This window comes from Sceloporus undulatus, chromosome 1, assembly GCF_019175285.1.
Source record: "Sceloporus undulatus isolate JIND9_A2432 ecotype Alabama chromosome 1, SceUnd_v1.1, whole genome shotgun sequence".
Classification (NCBI taxonomy): Eukaryota; Metazoa; Chordata; class Lepidosauria; order Squamata; family Phrynosomatidae; genus Sceloporus; species Sceloporus undulatus.
Genome location: NC_056522.1, coordinates 169,785,087 through 169,806,641, shown reverse-complemented (window position 1 = coordinate 169,806,641; position 21,555 = coordinate 169,785,087). Strand labels below are relative to the sequence as shown.

General features: G+C 41.7%; 1 protein-coding gene across 1 annotated transcript in view; it reads right to left on the bottom strand.

Moving 5' to 3' along the window:
* The window catches only part of PCNT (pericentrin), a 132,152-nt gene that overhangs the window by 20,030 nt on the left and 90,567 nt on the right, over positions 1 to 21,555 (bottom strand). The window contains 5 exon segments of the mRNA XM_042471181.1: positions 1,268 to 1,506; positions 8,161 to 8,310; positions 14,250 to 14,346; positions 19,233 to 19,492; positions 19,916 to 20,632. Of these exon segments, the coding sequence (XP_042327115.1) occupies positions 1,268 to 1,506; positions 8,161 to 8,310; positions 14,250 to 14,346; positions 19,233 to 19,492; positions 19,916 to 20,632 (1,463 nt within the window).

Below are 21,555 nucleotides of genomic sequence, written 5' to 3'. Positions count from 1 at the left end.
TGTCTTTTAACAGGAGATGATACCTTTTTTAAACTAAGTGTTAAAGTACAGTACTAACATTGACCCGTGGGTAAGTCAACACTAGTTTTGAGGTCAAGTTTTTGACTAAAATTTCTAGACTTATATATGAGTATATACAGTAATCCCTTTTATTGTGATAACTGAAGACAGAAAAGACACCTGTCTCTTTGAAGTATTGGGCCATAATCCCTTGCTTATACCATCTTGTAAAAAAGCTAAAACATACTTCACCCTTGCTCTCTCCTGATTCACTGAATTCTGAGAGTACCACGTACTAAAGCCTCTCCATGCCACTTCATAAATATGCTGTGTTGATTTCCTCCTAGGTGCTAAGATGTTTTTTTCCCCATTGAATCAGAATAACCTTTATTTTTAAAAATGTGCAGTTCAAGCTCCAAGCAGCTAATTTCAGCCAATATGGGTCTGGATGTAGAACTGGAATCTAAAATAACAGATCCTTCTTTCGAGGTAGATAATATGGGATCCCCTATTGATAAATTTGGGGGCTACATCTGCACTGCAGAAATAATTCAGTTTGATACCATTTTAACCACCACGAATCAATGCTATGGAATTCTGGGAATTGTAGTTTGTTGGAGCACCAGAGCTCTCTGACAGAGAACACTCTAGTACCACAACAAACAAGAATTCCCAGAATTCCTAGCATTGAGCGATGGCGGTTAAAGCAATGTCAAACTGCATTATTTCTGCAGTGCAGATGCACCCAACATAAGACAACACAATCTTCATGGCCAGAATGGCTCTACTAGCACTACTTGTGCCCCTTCCTGTCTGAACTTTGACACAACTCTCTGAATTACTGAAACCATGGGGTTTTAAATATTTAAATTCAAACTCAAATGTAAATGAGATAGATTCGCTAGAATAGTACCTCTCTCCATCATCTTCAGAATCATGTACATTGCCATTACTTGCTTTGGGGAAGAGTGGGATATAAGTACAATATGATTTGCCATTTAGACACACATTTAATTTCTGGGGAAGGTGGAGGGAAGTAGAAAGAGAGGATGACCACATGCCAAATGGATGGACTCAATCAGGGAGACCATGGGCCTGAGCCTGTAGGACCCCATTCACAGAGCTGCCATGAGTTGAGATTGACTCAAAAGCAGCTAATAACAACATGATTTAAACGACATTAAAAAAAAAGGAAGTGTGTTGAGAAAAGAGAAATAAATAAAATAGTTGATTTTAACATCTCAAAAAAGCACGAGGGGTTGCTTACCTTGATATGGCAATGACCACTCTGGCTGCAGATCTGAACTTGATAAATAAGCGATGCCGTGATTCTGAACGATTTAGATCAGGAAGGGAAGGATAAACGCCCATGCGAGCTATGAAGGACAGTGTTGCTTGCTCACATGCTTGGAATCCACCCAAGAGAAGCAGAAGGTATTTTTTTTGATAAACCAGAGCTTTCCGATAGCTCTCAGCTCTCAGATACTTCCTATATAACTTCTGCATCTGGGGGAAAAAAGATGGAGCAATATATATATATATTGCTTTTTATATATTAAAAATATGTTCTCAACTTCCCTATGACATGTCAGTTAATGAGATATATTTTGCACTGGTAAGAATAGCAGATCTTTTAATGATCAGGTTACATCTACCCAGAAGTTAAGCACATAAGCCTAATAATAGATTTGTAGGCGAAAGAAAGAGAGATTTTATCTGATGTATTATTTTATACTGTTTTAATTTATTTGATTTTTGTGTTTTGTTATGTTTGTACCTTAAAAATCCTATCTAAGTGAAAAAGCAGGGCATAATTCTAAAAAATAAATACAAATAAAGAACAGAAATGTGCTATGGGGAGAGCTTCATTTTTATCTATATGTAAATGTGCATAAATATATCAGTTAGTAGGTTAAATCTCAGCTGATTAATCAACAAAGATTTCTTTAGCTACATGACAAAAAAGGGTTAGTGGGTACTGGTAGATGAATATAATAGTGAGGATGGGATATCTTTAGGTAATACCTGTGTATGTAATAATAATAATAATAATAATAATAATAATAATAATAATAATGTCCCAGCCCAGGATTTCCTCTGCCCCATCTCGGATTCACCCCTTTTCACTCGCTGCCCCTCACTCCTGGAACCTTCTTCCCCCACGAGCAAGAGCCATCACTTCTTTAACCAGCTTCAAAACGGAGTTGAAGACCATCCTGTTCAGAGAAGCATTCTCAGGCATTGCATAATTGTCACTTGCTATTTGATGTTCCTTTGTTGCCTGTTTTATTGAAGCCTGTATTGCTATGTCTTCCCTCCAGTCCATCTCTCCTGATCCAGGCCTCAGAGGCTGAGAAGAACTGCCGGCCCTCATCCCCTTCTCCACAACCACTCCCTTCTCCTTTTGTGTCGTGTCTTTTAGATTGTAAGCCTGAGGGCAGGGAACCGTCTATTATCCCCTTTGTTGTAAACCGCTCGGATTCCCAGTGATTGGGCGGTATATAAATAAATCGTTTTATTATTATTATTATTAATAGCCCTTTCCTGTCAGCTCTATTTCTCAAGTGACTAAGAACTGCAGTGTGTGAAATCTGGACTGGTGTGCCCAAGATCATGATCATACCCACAAGCTGTGCTAGGTACTTAAAACAGATGACTGAGGCGGGTTACATACCGCCATAAGGGACGTCCTTAGGACGTCCCTTTTTGAAGAAGGGGCGTCTCTTCTAGACGCCCCTTACTCTGTTACGGACAGAGTCCGTAACAAATGGTGGCAGCCGTTCCACATGGCCACCGCCATTTTGATGTAACGGACGCTTTGCGTCCGCACGAGGCGCCCCGGAAGTGATGCCGCGAGTGCACGACTAGCGCCTCGTGATGTCTTTTCCGGGGACCGGGAAGGAACGTGATTTCCGCGCTCCTTCCTCGGAGCATCCGGGACTCGCACGGTGTGGCAGCTGCGGCTCCCGGACGCTGCAAGCGGCAGCAGCGGGAGAACGCCGCTTCTCGGCGGTATGTAACCCGCCAGAATGCGTTAATCAGTATACCAGACTTGGTGTCTCTCTCTCCTCCCTCTGAAGAGATACTGTGCATGATGTGCCAATCTTTGAGTAGCCAGTTTCACAGAGAAGGAAGAGTCAATAGAAAATTCTTCTCTTGGCTCACTAAACATCTGTTGTTGTTGTTGTTTGCCCTCAAATTGTCCTCAACCCATGGGACCCTGTGGATGAGACATCGCCAAGTCCCTTTATCCTCCATCACTCTGCTTAGCTCTTGTAGTCAAGAGAAGATTCAGGCCTCCATCACTCTGCTTAGCTTAGTTTGAGTCAAGAGAAGATTGAGGCCTGTGACTTCCCTCACGTGTGGTCTTCCTCTCTTTCTATTGCTCTTCACTTTTTCTAGCATTATTGCCTTTTTAAATGAGTCGTGCTGTCTTGAGTCCCTGTATTGGGAAGAAAATGGGATATAAGTGAATAAAATAGTAACAATGCCTTCTCATGATGTGGCCAAAATACAACAAGCCTCAATGTATTAATCTTGACTTCCAGGGAAAGTTCAAGGACCTGTTTGTTTGTTTTGGCTGTCCACAATATTCTCAGCACTCTTCTCCAGCACCACATCTCAAATGGGTTTATTTTCTTTTTATCCGCTTTCTTCATTGTCCTGCTCTCACATCCATACACAATGATGGGGAAAACAATGGTTTGGACAATTTTAACTTTAGTGCTCAGTTGTATTTCTTTACTCTTTAGGATCTTTCTAGTTCTTTCATGGCTGCCCTTTTCATTCCTAGTCTTCTTATTTCTTGATTGCAGTCTTCATTCTGATCAATGCTTAATTCAAGATATTTAACTATTTTGATTTCTTAATTACCTAGATTGAATTTATGTAGATTCTCCACAGTCATTATTTTTGTTTTTCATGTTCAACAACAAACCTGCCTTTGCACTTTCTTCCTTTACCTTTCTTAGCAATTGTTCCAAGTCTATGATGTTTTCTGCCAGCGTATTGTGTCATCAGCCTATCTTTAGACTGTTGATGTTCCTTTCTCCTATCTTTATTCCCTTTCTTCTGAGTCTTAAATTTGCTCTTCATGTGATATTTTCTGCATACAAGTTGAACAAGTAGGATGATATTATGTATTCTTGCTTGAGCTCTTTGCCAATTGGGAACCATTCTGTTTTCCATATTCTGTTCTAACAGTTGCCTTTTGTTCTAAGTACAGTGGTACCTCGGGATACGAAATACCCAGCTTACGAAATTTTCGGGATACGAAAAAATCCCATAGGGAATTATTGTTCCGGGTTACGAATGTTTTTTCGGGTTACGAAAAAAACTTTTGGTGCTTTTCGGCGCTATTTTACACGGAATCGCGGCTTTTCCCCATTAGCGCCTATGGCAATTCGGCTTACGAAGGCTTTTCGGGTTACGAAAGCGGCCGCGGAACGAATTATTTTCGTAACCCGAGGCACCACTGTACAGATTTCTTAACAGGACTATCAAATGTAGTGGCATTCCTCAAGTCTTTAAGAGTGCTCCATAGCTTTTTATGATCCATGCTGTCAGAGGCTCTGCTACAGTCAAAGACTTTGTTTTTTTTTTTGTTTTGTTTTTTTGTTTTTTGGAATTCCTTGGTGTGCTCCATTAGCCATCATATGTTTGCAATGTTATCTTTAGTGCCTCTTCCTTTCCTGAACCATGCTTGCACCTCAGGGATTTCTCTCTCCATATATGACTGGAGTCTGTGTTGCAGAATTTTAAGCAGAATTTTGCTTGTGTGGAAAATTAATGGTCCTATAGTTACTGCAGCCTTTTGTGTCTCCTTTTTTGTGACTGAGGATGAATATAAAATGGTTCCTGTCTGTTAGCCATGTTTCCCATACATGTTACCATATTTTATTGTGTACTGCAATCAAAATCTTTTCATTTCTTCTTAGTCTTACAGTATGTTCCTCTTCTTACCATTGAGCATCTCAGCCTTTGGTTTGAACTTTACTTTCTCTTATCTTGTGGAAGAGATCTCGTGTACTGTTTTTGTTACTGTCTTCTGTTTCTCTGCATTAATTATTATACAGTTGCCTCTCCGTTTGCGCGGACTCCATTTGTGTGATCCTCATGGAGGGGATTAAAATGGGCCTTGAATATGTGCGAAATTCCATTTTCATAGGGGGTGGTGGTGGTCCAGAATAAATCTCCTGTGAAAACGGAGGGCTGACTGTATCCTTTTTATCCTTGTGGACTACTGATTGAATAGTTGCATTCATGATTCTGGTTTTGTTCCTATCTCCCTTTTATTTTGCTTGTCTTATTTCCTTTCCTGCTTGAAACATTTCCTCTGTTATCCATTCTGTCTTTTCTTTCTTTTTGGTTCCTGAAAGTGTCTTCTTGCATACTTTTTTGATTATGTCCTTAGCTTCCGACCATAGTTAGCAATAGCAATATAGCAAGTACATTTCTATACTGCTTATCAGTGAACCAATACTCCCTAAGTGGTTTACAATGTGTAAACCAATTGGTACTCATTTTACCAACCTATGAAAGGATGGAAGGCTGAGTGGACCTTGGAATTCTCCTCTAGGATTGAACTTAAAACATTATGGTTGCAGTTCCAGTATTTAATCACTGTGTCACCAGAGCTCTTGTCGATTATGCTTTATAGTGCAAATCTGTTTCTTATATCATATGTAAATTCTGTTGAAATGATGACTATTTTTGCTTTCTTCTTTAAGCTTTACTCTAATTTTTGATATATGTAGTCCATGATCTGTACCACAGTCTGCACCCAGTCTAGTTTTGGCTGCAAGAACAGAGCTTCTCCATCGTCTGCTTCCAATTATATAGTCTGTCTGAGGTTTGTATGGGCCATCTGGTGATATCCTTTCTGCCTATATGAAAAAGGTGTTTGCAACGAACAGATTGTTGGCCTCTCAAAATTCTGCCAGTTGCTTTCCTGCTTTATTTCTTATGCCTAGTCTAAATCTGCATACAGTTTTTGACTCTTCTTTGCTGCCTACTTTAGCATTCCAGTTGGCTATGATTAGTTTTAAGTACTGTGTTGGCGTGTTGTCAATTTCTTCCTGGACTACTTCATAAAATCTCTAATTTTCTTCTTCCTCTGTAGTTAGCGCATATCCTTGGATTATGGTACTAGGGTTTTCCCTGAAGCCTTATTGATATGATTCAATTTGATTTTGTATTGTATCCTCTGATTGTTTTTGCTATCTCTGTCCTTAATATGAATGCTACCCAATTTCTTCATGTCTTTTCATTTCCTGATTTGAATACTGTGCAGTTATCTGAATCAAAGTGTACCATTCCTGTCCATTTTAGCACACTCACTACTAGTACTGCTGTGTTTATACATTCCATTTCCTTTTTTGCTATGTCTAGCTTCCCCTGGCTAGGGGAATATGCTTCTCATATTCCATGTTCCTATAATATATGTAGTGTTGCTTCGGACAAGCTTTCCTTCCTGAACATGTCTGTTGTGTGACTCCCCATCTTTGAGTTTCTCTGTGCCCTTGATCAGCTCTCTGTTGTGACCTTCCAGTGTTGTTCCCTTCTATCTCTCTGTTTGTGTAATAGTCCTTCCTTTTGTTTCATTTGGGGCTGTCTCTTCACAGGGTATTTTTGGTGAAAGAGTCTCACAAGGAGACCCTTTGCGCAGTGCTAACATGTGTTAGCTATGGTGTCACTGCTGATCTCTTTGTGAGATTTTATGTGTCACCCACCACTACTGCTGCTGTACAGTAATTGTTTGTCCCTCTATTCAAGGCATCCCTCTTGTTTTTGATTGAATTGTTTCTCCCAAATCCTTCAGTTGCCACCAGTCCATTTGTCTTTCTCCCTTCTTCTTCCTTCCCTCAATGATTATTCTTTTATCAATGAATAGCAGAAGAAATAGTCAAAGAGTCAAGGATGACCCCCCAGAAAAAGTTCACCTTCTGCGTTCTCTTCTGAGACTGAGGACATTATCACACTATCAGTTATAACACAAGCCAATTGGCGTAGTTCTGATTTGGCAACAGTCCTGACCACATGACTCAGTACACAATCTGATGTTATCCTGCATTAAAACTGCCACTTTTCATTCGTGGGTAGAACCCATGAATGACCTCAATTATGCGATAATACTGTTGGCCAATTATACGATAATCCATTGGCCAATGCAACCAGTGGATGTGCCACAGTTATGCAAGCTTGTTGGTGCAAGACTTCACCGCTCCCCCCCTTCTAGTGACGTCAAAGTCATACAATTATGCATGCACAGCTTTTTTTTTCAAGTCACGATCTCAAGAATGTGGCCATTTCATGCCATTCTTATTGCAGTCACATCCCGGTTTTCAGAGAAAAGTGAGATCTAACACACGACTGCAGTGCTGACATAGCAGTTTCATTTATTTTGGGTTGCCAACCTGTTAACATCATAGTGTGATAATCTCCTGTCTGCTAGTTTTGCCCCCAGGAAAGTCAGTGACTCAGCAGAAGCCCTCAGGCCATGTGATCAGGAGAGCACACAGTCCAGAACAAAATCCCCCACCCAAGCCTTTGGAACAGTCAAAGCATGACCACTTGGAAAAACTCACCTTCTGCTCTCCCCTGAAACAATTTGAGTGTTATATCTACTAGGTCACCCTCAGAGGCTCTTTTATATTTAAGCATAGATAATGATTTCAGCTAAGGAGAACATTCATTCATGATTAGGGCAAAGAAACTATTAATAGAGTAGGCAGGTGCAAGCTTTTTGCCCTCAGGACCTGACCCCCAAAAAATGCCAGCAGGAAAAGGAAGGAAGGACACAGAAACTGATATGATCAAAAATCTACTTCTGGTATTGAAAATAAGGAGGGATTCTCCCCCTTTTCACACCTTTAAAAAGTCATTAGGAAGCCCTACAACTTTTTTTTAAATTAAATTTTCTTTTCTGACAAATAGTTAAGGACAGACCCAGAAAATCTGTCCTATAGATTGTATGTGAATCATGGGCTAGAGACATAATTCCTAAACTTGCCATGAACCAAAAGTCAGCAGGCAAAATCATATAGCGCTAACATTCTGCTGCATCAGTATCCTGCGAAACCTTTGTATAATGTTTGCTCCTATTTTCAGCCAAAATTTTCTTCATAAGCTACTGCTGATAGGGATATAAGCAATTTTTACCTTTAAATTGGAGGATGCCATGGTTGACTTGGCTTCCATCACAAAATTAGAAGGTTTTGCTTCATAACAATTCTGGAAAACATGTTTTTCCTCCTGACAAGGTAGCTCTTCTGATTCTTTTATGAAGTTAGTAACACATGTAGGGATGATCTAAACATAACAGTTAAAGAATGGTTGGTTAAATCTTTCAAGATTTGACATAATGAAAGCATTTCATTTTTTATTTGACAACAATGTTTAACACCAACTGAAGGTCTTCATAACCACAACAATTGCTTTCTCAACATTAATATTAAACATTAACATTAAAGCTGATTGACTCTATGATTTGGCTTCAGTACCACAGTGAATCTGCACTATAGTTGATAAAGCCACTTCATGTATTTGTAAATGGTGAAAAAGTATGCCACACTAGCCACTCATGATAACTTTTCATCATAGGGTGCTAAAACCGGGTTATGTCCTCCAACTATTCAGAAAAGATAGGCACCTATGATCTGGATTTTTATAAAAAGCTGTGGCATCTTTGGCCTCCTCCTCATCTCTGTCCTGGCCAAGAATATAGGAACAAATTTGAGGAGTCCCCTGCAAAGGTTAAGAGGAAAATATCCATGGTAGAACTGAGAAACTGAATTTACCATGGCCATTCTTCAATGACAGGAGGAACGATCCATGACATATTGGTTTATGCCCACAGACCAGCAGCTCAAAGCAGGAATCTAAAATTCTGTTCAGTTAGGAACACTGACTCCCTTCTCCTCTGGTTTTATTATATAGACTTGTTCAACAGAGTGGATACTTAGACCAAGAAACTTAAAAGATAGAAAAGAGTTTTGTGTAGCCAGAGGGTGTGTTGGTGGATTGCTCTTCCAGTCATCAAAAATGACATTTCACAGTAAGTCCAACCCTTTCATTCTCTGAATGACTGATATATTCATGATATGTTCCATCCGGTGCGGCTCGGGAATTCATGGAGACCATGGCGGCCATGGGCCTGTCCCAGCTGGTTAAGGGTCCTACGCATTCTGCGGGTAATACACTCGATTTGGTCTTTTGTTCGGAGATGGAAAATCCGTGGGCGGAAATATCTAATATTTCCCCCCTGTCATGGACGGATCACTTCCTGGTGGAGTCAAAGATCAAGGCTTCTACCCAGATCCCTCCCGGGGGTGGTGGACCTATTTGAATGGTCCACCCTCGAAGGCTGATGGAACCCAGTAGGTTCCAAGAAGCCCTAGAGGGTTATATGGTTGGAAATGACAGCGATACTGTTGATGCCCTGACTAACACCTGGGACATTGATCTCTCCAGGGCTATATACAGTATCGCTCCCAAGCGCCCTCTCAGGCCTGCTTCCAAGAGAAAGCCCTGGTACACGGAAGATCTCCAGGCAAGGAAGCGGGTTCTGCGATGGATAGAGCAGCGCTGGAGGAAACACCAGCGCTTATCCGACCAGACTCTCCTAGATCGTCTGTTCGATGACTATGGAGAGGCGATACGTGCAGCTAAGAACTCGTTCTATGATGCATGTATCGCGTCCGCGGAGTTGCGTCCGGCAGAGTTGTTCAGGGTTGTGAGAGAGCTGACCCAGCTACCTCCTGCCCTGAACCAGATCCTTGAACCGACCAAGGCCTGCTGTGACCAATTTAACAACTTCTTCGCGGATAAAATCTCTCGGATAAGCGAAGGTCTTGAACCCAGTATTAGAGCAGAACCTAGAACAGAGGTATCCAGAGCTTCCGTGGACTCGGTTAGACTGGATCGGTTTGAGTCTGTGAGTACTGAGGATGTGGACAGGATCCTTGGAAGTGTTCGGAAGACGACCTGCTCTCTCGATCCCTGTCCCTCATGGCTAGCGGCTCAGGGGGGCCCGGCAGTAATTTCTTTACTGCATCGGATTATAAATACATCTCTGGGGGAAGTACAATTTCCATCCAGCTTAAAATTGGCCATTGTAAAACCTTTGCTGAAAAAGCCTTCCCTCGACCCCCTGTTGCATAATAATTATCGGCCTGTTTCGCTACTGCCATTTTTGGGGAAGGTGATCGAGAGGGCGGTTGCAATCCAGCTTCAATCGATCCTGGAGGAAACGGAGTATCTCGATCCATTTCAAACCGGCTATCGGGCGGGCTACGAGGTTGAGACGGCCATGGTCGCCTTGGTCGATGATCTCCATCTGGGCATTGACAGGGGAAGCGTGTCCCTGTTAGTGCTCTTGGACATCTCAGCGGCTTTCGATACCATAGACCATGGTATCCTTCTGGGGCGCCTGGCAGGGGTGGGAATCGGGGGCACTGCGCTCCAGTGGTTCCGATCCTACCTCTCTGGGAGGTCCCAGATGGTGCAGCTGGGAGACATGTGCTCCGATGAGAGGCCCCTAACATCCGGGGTCCCTCAAGGGGCCATTCTGTCTCCCATGCTCTTTAACATTTACATGAAACCGCTGGGAGAGATCATCCGGAGACATGGGGCGCGGTGTTATCAGTACGCTGATGACACCCAAATAGTCTTCTCTATGTCCCCGACTGATGCAGTGACCGGGGTTGGCATCTCTCCTCTCGTGGGCTGCCTGGAGTCGGTAATGGGTTGGATGAGGGAAAATAGACTCAGCCTGAATCCAGAGAAAACGGAAGTACTAGTGATAGGTTCTCCTGGCCCAGGGATGGCGGTGGTTCCACCTGTTCTGAACGGGGTCACGCTCCCCGTGAAGGACTCTGTACGCAGTTTGGGGGTGCTCCTTGACTCGTCGCTCCATCTTACATCTCAGGTGGATGCGACGGTCAGGAGTGCTTGTTATCAGCTTCGGCGGATACGCCAACTGCGTCCCTACCTGGACCGGAGGAACCTTGAAACGGTTGTACATGCTCTGGTAACCTCTCGTTTGGATTTCTGCAACGCGCTCTACATGGGGCAACCCTTGTACCATTCCCGGAAGCTACAATTAGTGCAGAACATGGCAGCACGACTGGTCACTGGCACGTCCAGGGCCAGTCACATAACACCGGTGCTTAAAGATCTCCATTGGCTGCCTACTCGCTTCCGGGCGCAATACAAGGTGTTGGTTATTACCTATAAAGCCCTAAATGGCTTGGGCCCAGGGTATCTAGCGGACCGCCTCTCCCCATACATTCCGCCCCGCACACTCAGATCATCTGGACAGCTGCGCTTAAGTGTGCCAGAGGCAAGGTTAATATCTACATCAAAGAGGGCCTTTACCATCTTGGCCCCTAACCTCTGGAACTCGCTGCCAGCCGAGCTCCGTGCTGCCGCCTCCTTAGCCCAATTTAGGAAAGGGTTGAAGACCCTACTATTTGAGCAGGCATTCCCCTGACACTTACCCCGACTATGCTTTGATCCTCCCGCTAGCCAGTGTGGCCGCTGGCAGAATTGTGGTTTTAATCTGTATTTAATTTTGTATTTAATTGTGTATTATGTATTGATGTTGTAAACCGCCCTGGTATTTGATAGGGCGGTATATAAATAAACATTTTATTATTATTTATTTTTTAATTATTATTTATATATGGATGTATCCAAGCTCTACCTTCACAGGTGGGTCTGACTGCTAATATTCTTTAGAACCACCTGAAGAACTGTCTGCCCAAAAGCAGTCTGTGCAAACCTATACCTATCTTACAACGTCTTATGAAAGGTGATGGTTTCTTCGCATATTTCTCTCAACAAAGAAGTTATTTGAAAGGCTTTTGATCTGGCCATTGTCTTTGTGGAATGTGCCCAGACAATCTTAGGTTGTCATGTTTGTGCATAATCATAGTACATATGTATACATATTTTCAGCATTTTGGAAATCATTAACTTGTAGCACTGATACCAGCATATTTGACTGGAAAAAAATGAACAGTGCCTCCATTCGCCTCACTCTTCATTCTGCTTATGTCCAATTTGAGTGCTTATTTTATGTCTAAAAAATGCCAATTCCATTTTAAAGGATGAGTCAGAGTTTGAGAAAAAAATAGTAACTGGATCTCCTGATCCCTTGCATCAGAAGATAAGCCACTTAGGCACAAAAGTAGGAAAGCACCAATTTGTCTTTCTGAAATCTGCACAAAATAGCATTTCTGGTCAATGACGCCAATTTGGAGTCTCTTCTTGCTGATGTGATTGCTACAAGAAATACAACTTTAAAGGACACTAGTCTTAAGGAAGCTTCTTTCAACAATTCAAATGGAGGTTTTGTTAAGACTTTTAGGATCAAATTTAAATTCCAGGTTGGAAAAATGTTTACAGGTGAAGCCTGTAAAGTTGCACCCCCTAAAAATCTCTTCACATGGGGATGCACTGAAAGAGTCTGTCTTTCAAGCACCAAGATAATATACAAAGCTGCTACTTGTCTTGTTAACATGTTTGGCATCAGACCCTTTCAATGCCATCCTGCAGGAAGGATAATATATCTTTAACTTGTACATACGATATTGCACCCAAACCTAACCTAATCATGTTATCCGAAGCCAGATTGGGGCCAGCTGGTTGAAAAAGGAGCAGTAAAGATCCACTCTGTTAGATTTGTGGAGGCAGCCCAGCTGGGAAGAGGCTGCGGGGCCAATTGATTCCCTTTCCTGTGTCTTCCCAACTGGGTTGTTCCTTCCAGAGTCAGCCTGGCTGGGAAAAGGCTGTAGAGGTGATCAATCACCTTCCATGCATTTTTCTAGCTTTGCTGTCCCTTATGGAGGTAACCCAGCTGGGAAGAGGCTGTGGAGACGATCAATCACCTTCCCTGCATCTTCCCAACTGGGCTGTCCCTTGTGGAGGCAGCCCAGCTGGGAAGAGACTCCCGGAATGAAGGCTCACCCTTCCTCCTACCATATTGGCCCATGTATAAGTAACCCAGGTTTTTTGAGTCAATTTTTTGACCTATTTTTTTTTTTTTACTTCTACAAGAGTACAGTATATACAGTAATAGATTTGCATTATTTTTTGTTGTCTATTTCTGTGTAACCAACTGAGCTGCCGTCACAGGAGCTGGTGGTTTATTTAAATAATCTTTCACTTGCCTTTCTATTTAACAGATAGCATTTGCAGGTCACTACCTACAATCTCACAATTAGGAATTTTCATCTTTTTCTTTAGCATTTCATTTGCTATTTTTATAAATATTGATGGTGTTGAGAGAATAAAAAAGAAGAGAAGTGAAAAAAACTCAGCCTGCTGGCAAGGCAGAAAATTAAAAACTGGAAAAGAGAGGAGCCAATGTTTCTAACTGAATGGAATTTTAGATTTCTGCTTCTAGTTGTTGATGTGTGGGGAATAAACTCATATGTCATGGACTGCTACTTCAGTAATCCAGAGAATTCCCCCTCACTGGACCAAATATAAGTTGGACAAGTGTGAATGTAAGCCTAAAGCAAAATGGCAGAAGTTATCAGCAGGTATGCTGTCCTTCTAAATCAGTCGCTAAGTATGTCAAGGGATATGTATGTAAGTACATACATAAGCATGTCAATAGGTTTATCATTGGCCGACAATGTGGAATGGATGCCTCCATCACCAAAAATTAGGAGGAGGTGTCACAGAGAACTTTCTCCTTGTGTTAGAATCCTAAAGTTCCCAATTGCATTTCCAAGAATGTATTTGACATTTAGGAAGAGAAATATTTTAGTACCTAAAAAGGTAATAGGCTTAAATGTGTAAATGGACGCTGGGCTAAGCTTTATCAAAAAATCACAGGGATTAGGTATTACAGTTCAAATATATTTTAAATAATTTACCATCAGAAGCTTCAAATGACCGCATCACATCTGTGCTGTGGAAGTATCAATAGAACTAGCAACATTAGGCTATTACTTTTAGAATTAATACAGATCTTATTATCATGAAATTTATTGAGATGCCTATACAGATGTACTGTGTAGTCACTAAATGAAAACTACCTTTGATTAAGTTTTAAGTAGATTTGAGGGCCTGAAGATGTTATTTAGGATAAGCAGATATTTAGAAAAAAATTCTTCCCTTGTCCCTCTTAAAGGTGAATGGATTAAATGTCTTTTCTCTTTTAAAAATATTATATACTGTAATTATTCTTAGAAACAATTATGAACAGTAGTTTATGAAAATAAAATGCACATTCTTACCATAGGTTTTGAATAAGCCAATAGTTCTGCTTTAAGTTCAAGTATATGCAACAACATAGCAACCGCTTCTTCATTTGAGGCAGGCCAATTAACAGTTCTGTCAAACACAGAGCAGAAAAAAATAATGTCATTGTACATTTGAAATATGAGCCATCTGGCTTGAAAACAACAACTAAAAACTGTGTGAAGCAATTAACTAACTTTACATGAAACAGTGTCCATGAAAAGGAGAGGTTACATACCCGTAAATGTAACTTCAAGTGGTTATCCATGAATGCACATACAGTGGAGCCTTGCCTTATGCGGAGATTCGTTCTGGAAACCCCCCCCCCCCGGCGTAAGGCAAATACTGTGTAAGCTCAAGCCCCATTCAATAGAATGGGGCTTATGCTTGTGGTGGCGCCTCATGTGAGCCATGGGCGCACACACCATTCATTGAATAGCAGCACAGCTTCCGCATAAAGTGGAAGCCGCATATGGTGTGCCTGTGTATGGAGTGGGCACGCTGTCTTATATCTGGGTCTTATATCTGTGCAAAGCCATGTCTCGAAAATTCTAGAGCTGAAGAGCTTTTGAAAGGAACCCCACCCTCACACCTCCAGTACACAAGTTTAGTCATGCACAAGCTAATCTCTCTCTGACATTTGCCACAACAAAACAGAGTAAAAGTGGGATGCAGTGAGGAGAAGACAGTTATCTAAGTTCCCAAGTGACCTCTTAAAGGATCACAAGTTTTATACATAAGCAACCTGTCCTTTTTTTGTGTTCTGTGACATATATGCAGTTTGTTAGCATGTTTGCTTACCAAAGGACAGTAAATGTCATGTCAGACTAGAAGACAACATGGCTTTTCAGAAATGCATTGTCTTTTGACTTCGACTTTATGTCAAAACAGACCATATGAGGGTATTGTCACCATATAGCTTAGGCAGACACAGATCATCTAGCACAGCCATCAATGTTATCATAATCCTTACTGAGTGAGTGAATCTATGAGGATTCAAATAGCATAGCATATTTGGAAGGTAAGTACACAGCTCGCCAGGCAATTTTCCAGACAACTGATGAACAATAAAATTGTAGTTTGTGCATGTGCGTGAGTTGTGTTCCGATGCCCACCTTCTTGAAAACTGTCCTGGCCTTAAAGAAGTCCATAGCATCATCAGGCTTAACATTGTAAAGACCATGCACATTAGGTCTTTAATCATTGTATAGATATTTTGATGATGCTCATTTGTCCTTAAGAATGCATAACACAGGATTGCTCCTGGTCCTCCCACAGCATGAGAGAAGGAGATACCCATAGTAGGATGTGTCAAAGCCATCGGGCCTGAAGAGGAAGAGCCCTCCCCTCCCTCCTTCCGTCATCTTCTGGCCTGGGATGGAGTGAAAGGACAGGCCCAATGCCATTGGGCCTGAAGAGGAAGAGCCCTCCCCTCCCTCCTTCCAACTGTCATCTTCTGGCCTGGGAGGGAGTGAAAGGACAAGCCCAACACCGTCGGGCCTGAAGAGGAAGAGCCCTCCCCTCCCTCCTTCCAACTGTCATCTTCTGGCCTGGGAGGGAGTGAAAGGACAGGCCCAACGCCATCGGGCCCAGCCTCGATTAAGAAGAAGAGCCCACCCTCCAGTCCATCCTGCCTTGGTCCAGGAGAGAAGAATGCTGGACCTGATCCCCTCCCTCCCTCACCATTCCCTTCTCCTTTTGTGTCGTGTCTTTTTAGATTGTAAGCCTGAGGGCAGGGAACCGTCTATTATCCCCTCTGTTGTAAGCCGCCCGGATTACCAGTGATTGAGCAGCATATAAATAAATCCTATTATTATTATTATTATTATTATTATTATTATTATTATTATTATGACTAATAGCCAGAAGCAACAGTAGAAATAAGATGTCTAAAGAGGGAGAATGCTTTAAAGAACTTTCTCATGAAATAAAGCCTTGGCTGAAGCAAGTTTCTCCAAATTATAGTACTTTGTAAAAGTAGATAAGAGCATACCAGGATGCTGTCCTGCAGATCTTCTCCAAAATGCTTTTCGGAGAAGGCTGTGGAAAGTACTGTTGGAATATGTAGAATGTACTCCAGAAGGCTTATGACCAGAACATTGCAAGCTCTGGGCTACTGCATCAGTTTGGAAGAAAAGGTGTCCCTACTCAACAGGGCTGGGAAGAAGGAGACTAAGAGGACCTCTGTCTGTTAAAAAGATCTTATTCTGATATATGCTTAAAGAATTTGTCAGATGTCTATCTTATGTCATTCTCTCTCCAGCAGATGAGAAGCACTGGAAGACAGTAGGCTGCAGTCTATGGAAGGACAAGATTACCTTAGGCACGAAGGATGGACCCAACCAAAGGGTAACTGAACCCCTGTCAAAATATCAGAGAGAAGGGTTAACTGAGAATGCCCTAAGTTCAGAAACCCTTCTTACTGAAGTAATGGCCACATGGAATGCAACTTCAGAGACATGAACAGAATTGAGATTTCAGATTTTTAGCAGCTCAAAGGAGAGAGTAAATACTTCAAAACTTTGTGTAAGCTCCAAGTGAGGAAGCAATGCTGTGAGGGGGGGGCAGATCACAGAGGAGTCAAGCAGACTACAGCTTGGAGCAGCCTCCTGCTGCTCCGGCCCTGTTGCTCTCCGTTTAGTGTAGGGTGGCAGCAACCATATGCTGCGGTCCCAAATGCATGGAGCACTTTTTTGTGATCTTTTTGCTGGCAGCCACCTTAGGCAGTCATGGCCCTGCATTGGCCCGAAGCCAGTGCTTTTGGCTCATGCGTTTCGGGCCAGAGAGGCACCCTGAAGAACACATTTAACAGCAGGTGGAGAGAAATCAGAGCCCCAAATCAAGACCACTCTGTACAAACCCCAAGAGTTTCAAACTCAGCATGCCTGTAATTTGATAGACTTCCTCCTGCACCAATGAATAAGAGCCCTCCACAGCTGATCTATAAATGTGTATAAAAGATAGTCAGGACATCAACAATATACTGACAATGCTTTCAGAGTAACCTAGTCCCAGGTAGCCTCTTCCTTTAGAAATCAAGTGAACAAGTAAGCCCAGGTCCAGATGGAGCACTGGACTTTGACACAAGAAGAAACAAGGAACTGTCAACTCTGAGAACCACAGCCTCTGAGACTCACAGATGCTTCAGTTAATGAAGAACCTCAAGACTGACTGTGGTTCTCTCCTTCCTCGGAACTTGGAAGAACAGAGGGATTAGTGTGAAAGCACAGACACCCCCAAGACTCCACGGTGTCCTGACCCTTCACAAGCAGGAACAGAAACCAGGTAAAGAACCTACCCAATTGTGTGTTTTAATTCAGGGCAAACAGTCTACCTGAAAACTTCTGAAGTAGCTTTGGAGCATCCAGATTGAGGCTCCATTTACCCAGATATAGCGCCTGCCTGCTGAGGAAAGTCTACTCTGTTGTTTAGATCACCCCCAAATGTGCTGGGCTGACAGGAATCAGAGAGCTCTCTGCCCCAAACAACAGAACAGCCTCTTTGTGAAGAAACTGACAGGAAGATCATCCTGCTTGTTAATATCCATCTTATTGTCTGATGTTGTCTGTGCGAATGAATACATGATGGTGGAGAGCCAGGTCATAGAACGGAGAAGCACAAGACAGGTGACACTCAGTTCTAGCCAATTTATACTGTGCCCTGAGCTTCCTGTCCTTGGCAATGCCACCCACATCAATGGTGAACAGGGCCAGTGTGTGTGTGTGTGTGTGTGTGTGTGTGTGTGTGTCCTGGAGCTCCCTCAGAAAGACTCTTCTCCAGCATTCACCATTTCAAACATTACCTGACTACTCAAGGCAGAGAGAGGGTGAAATGGAGGCATGCTGTGGCCTGCTCCTTCCTCAGAACTTGGAAGATCAGAGGGATTGAGGGAAGTCATAGAGCCACTGAGGCTACAGGGTGTCCTGACCTTGATACGGGACCGGAATAGAAGAAGGAACCTTAGAAGGAGTCATGAGTGGAAATGTACCCAGTGAATCATCTTAAGACTATATAAGGGAAGGTGACAAACACAAGAAAGAGAAAAGTGCAACAGGAGAGAAAAGGAGGGGGGAATGTAGCAGAAAGAAACCAATGAAGGATGAAGGGGGGCAAATGAGAAAAGAAGGAAAGATAGATAGAAAAGGCTGAACACTATTAAAATAAGAAAACCCGAGGAGAAGGAGCAAGAGTGATTTAACCTGAGCAAGGCAAGGGAAGGAATTAGAGGATGAGCCAGAGATCCTCACGGCATCCTAAAGGTTCTAAGTCATATGATCCCTGGCCTCAATGGCTGTGGGGCTAAATCACCCTGTATGTTTCCTTCTCTGAAAGCTTTGAAGTAATGTCAGTTAATGGAGATAGCACTGAGTTAAATAGACCAGTAGTCTATCTCAATACAAGATATCTTTCTATCAGGCCATGGTTAACATTACGGATGAACTGTGACTTACTATCCGGAAACTAATTTCAGTTTACAAATTTCACCCAGATCTAGTTCATAGAATCATAAAGTTGGAAGCGACCACAAGGGCCATCCAGTCCAACCCCCTGCCATGCAGGAAATTTCAATCAAAGCATCCCCGACAGATGGCCATGTTGTTAGTTCATCCAAAAGCTTTAACTACTAAAGCTAATCAACACAAAGTTAGTGAATTATGATAAAGTGTCTGATCCAAAACACACTACAGAAATAATCCAGTTTGAGACCACTCTGACTGACCTGACTCAGTGCTAGGGAATCCTGGGAATTGTAGCTTATTTTGGCACCAGAGCTCTCTGACAGAGAAGACTTAAATGTCTCACAAGAATTCACGAGCATTCCCAGAATTCACTGGAACTGAGCCAGGGCAATTAAAGCAGTCTCAAACTGGATTATTTCTGCAGTGTGTTTTGGAACTTTTCTCTGCTTCTAGATGTCATTTCCACAACCAATAATTTAAAATAAGTTTTTACTAAGAAAATTACTATAAGATACTCACGTGTCTATAGTTTTACAGATGAACTCAGAAAGATAAGCAGCAGCACAGATCAACTGCTCTCTGATGTTTTCTAATTTCTGTTGTTCCACATGCATCATTATGGAATCAGCTGTATAATTCATGTCTAAATGACAAGAAGGAGGTTCATGTTGATTTTTATGATAATTAAAGTACTGCCCCTGTTTCTTCAGGTCTTTGAGCATTTGTTGCAATTCTTTGATTCTTCCAGCATTCTGGTATTGCTGCATTTCAAACTCATGCTATTGGAATAAAGAGTACAGAAATTTACAATATATCCAATATAGATATAAACAGAAACACAGAATTTCAGCTCTCTAAATGCTGTGAAGTCTTTTGCTTCAAGATGTAGCAAAGAAATTGCCTAAAACATACTATTGTAAGAATAGCTTTGTAATAAAACTATTCTGAGATAACAACTCCTTAACTTAGGCTAGCCTCTATTCTATTTACATATTCAATATATGAAATAAAAAGATGAGATAAATTGAAAAAGCCCAAGTGAATAAGTCCAAGCTGTGATTCAAAATTATTTTTGGCAATGCTTTTTCTTGCATCTTAGAGTGGAGTTTCATGTATACAAAACTTTGATTATATAAATAAGCAACATGCTTTTTAAAATGTATTATTCTATAGCTGGAACGTGTTGACAAATCTATTACTACCTGATTTTCTTGAGCTTTCTGCAGTTCTTTTAGTTTTTTATATTCTGTCTGTAGCTCTTGACGTTGATCTCTTATTGCTTGTTCTGTCCTGTTCTGACTTCCCAGTGATATGAGGTCTGATTGTAATTGTTCCCATTCCTTTTTCATTTCAGACTCTTTCCCCCTCTGTGTCTCCAAAGCATGGACAATGTCTTGTTTTTTATTTTGCAGCTCTTGTGTAACTTGTAAGCTGATATGGAGGTCTTGTTCTTTTTCACATTCTTCATGGTATATTTGCATTTTATCCATTTCTTTTTTAGAGTCAAGTACTTGCTGTTGTGTTTTCTCAATTATTCCTAATAGTTCCCTTGCACGGGACCTCTCTATATACAACTGGGCTTGTAGTTCCTCCAATAAACCTTTATGCTTACAAGACCCACATTTATTCTCACGCTCAGCTGTGAAATTATTTTCATTTATTTTCATGCTCAGGTGTTCTGTCAAAAGATGTTCATGGTTCAAAGCACTTAAAAGTTCTAAATTGCGATTCTTCTCAACCTCTATAACCTTTTGGAGTTCTAACAGTTTATTCTGATCTTGGGACAATAAAGCTTCACAGCGGGAATGCTCAATCTGCAGTTCTTTACGGAGATTACTATTTGCTGACTGTTCATGCTCTAAGGCCACAGACAACTGGTTGTTTTGAATGCACTGTAGTTCTAAGGCAGCTTGCAGCTCCTGTACAAGACAAGGAAAAATGCACATTAGATTCTGACTTTTAATGTCTATTTGCATGTTAGAAAATGAGTGGTTGTACTTACTGTGAAGGGTCATTCTGGGATGACAGGAGGAACAATCCACTTTCCTTTTCCTTGGGTTTATCCCCAAGCGTGCCATCTGTGAGGCAGGAGCCAATGTTCATTTTCAGTTAATATTTTTCTATTAAGACGCCTACTTCCCTTCTCTGACAGTCCCTTTACCTAGCTAAATTGTCTACTTCTACTGCATCCTGACTATTTATCTTTGTAAGTATACTTGACACTACATACTATAATGTTACCACCTTATGTTCACTGCATATGACTTCCATCCCCTTCCAAAATCAAGGTTGTTGTTTTTTGTTCTGGACAGGGAGACTGTGGATTGTTGCTCCTACCATCCCAGAAAGACCCTTCACAGTAAGTACAACCTTTCATTCTCGGGATGGCAGGTGGAACAATCCACTTTCCTTGGGATATACCCAAGCCCAATTACTTCTGGGTGGGTTAACACCTTTATCTCTCATCTACTACAGCTTGCAAGCACCCTTCTGCCGAATGCTGCTTGAGCTGACTTAAATTTGTCTAGCTTATAATGTTTTATAAATGTGCTTGGCTCTTTCCATTCTGCTGCCTCACATATCTCTTGTAAGGAGGAGGATGTAGAATATGCCATTGTAGTAGCCAGTTGAATGAGGGTACAAATTTTGAGGCCTTGTCTTTCCCTCTAAATCATAACATAACTAAATACGCACTTTTATCCATCTACCTAATGCTATTTTTGATGCTTTATGTCCTAGTGTTCTAGGATTAAATGATATAAATAGAGCCTCTGTTTGCCTAATTTCCTCTGTTCTTCTTTTAAAAATTTTAACTGCTCTCTTTAAAACCAATGTATGCCAT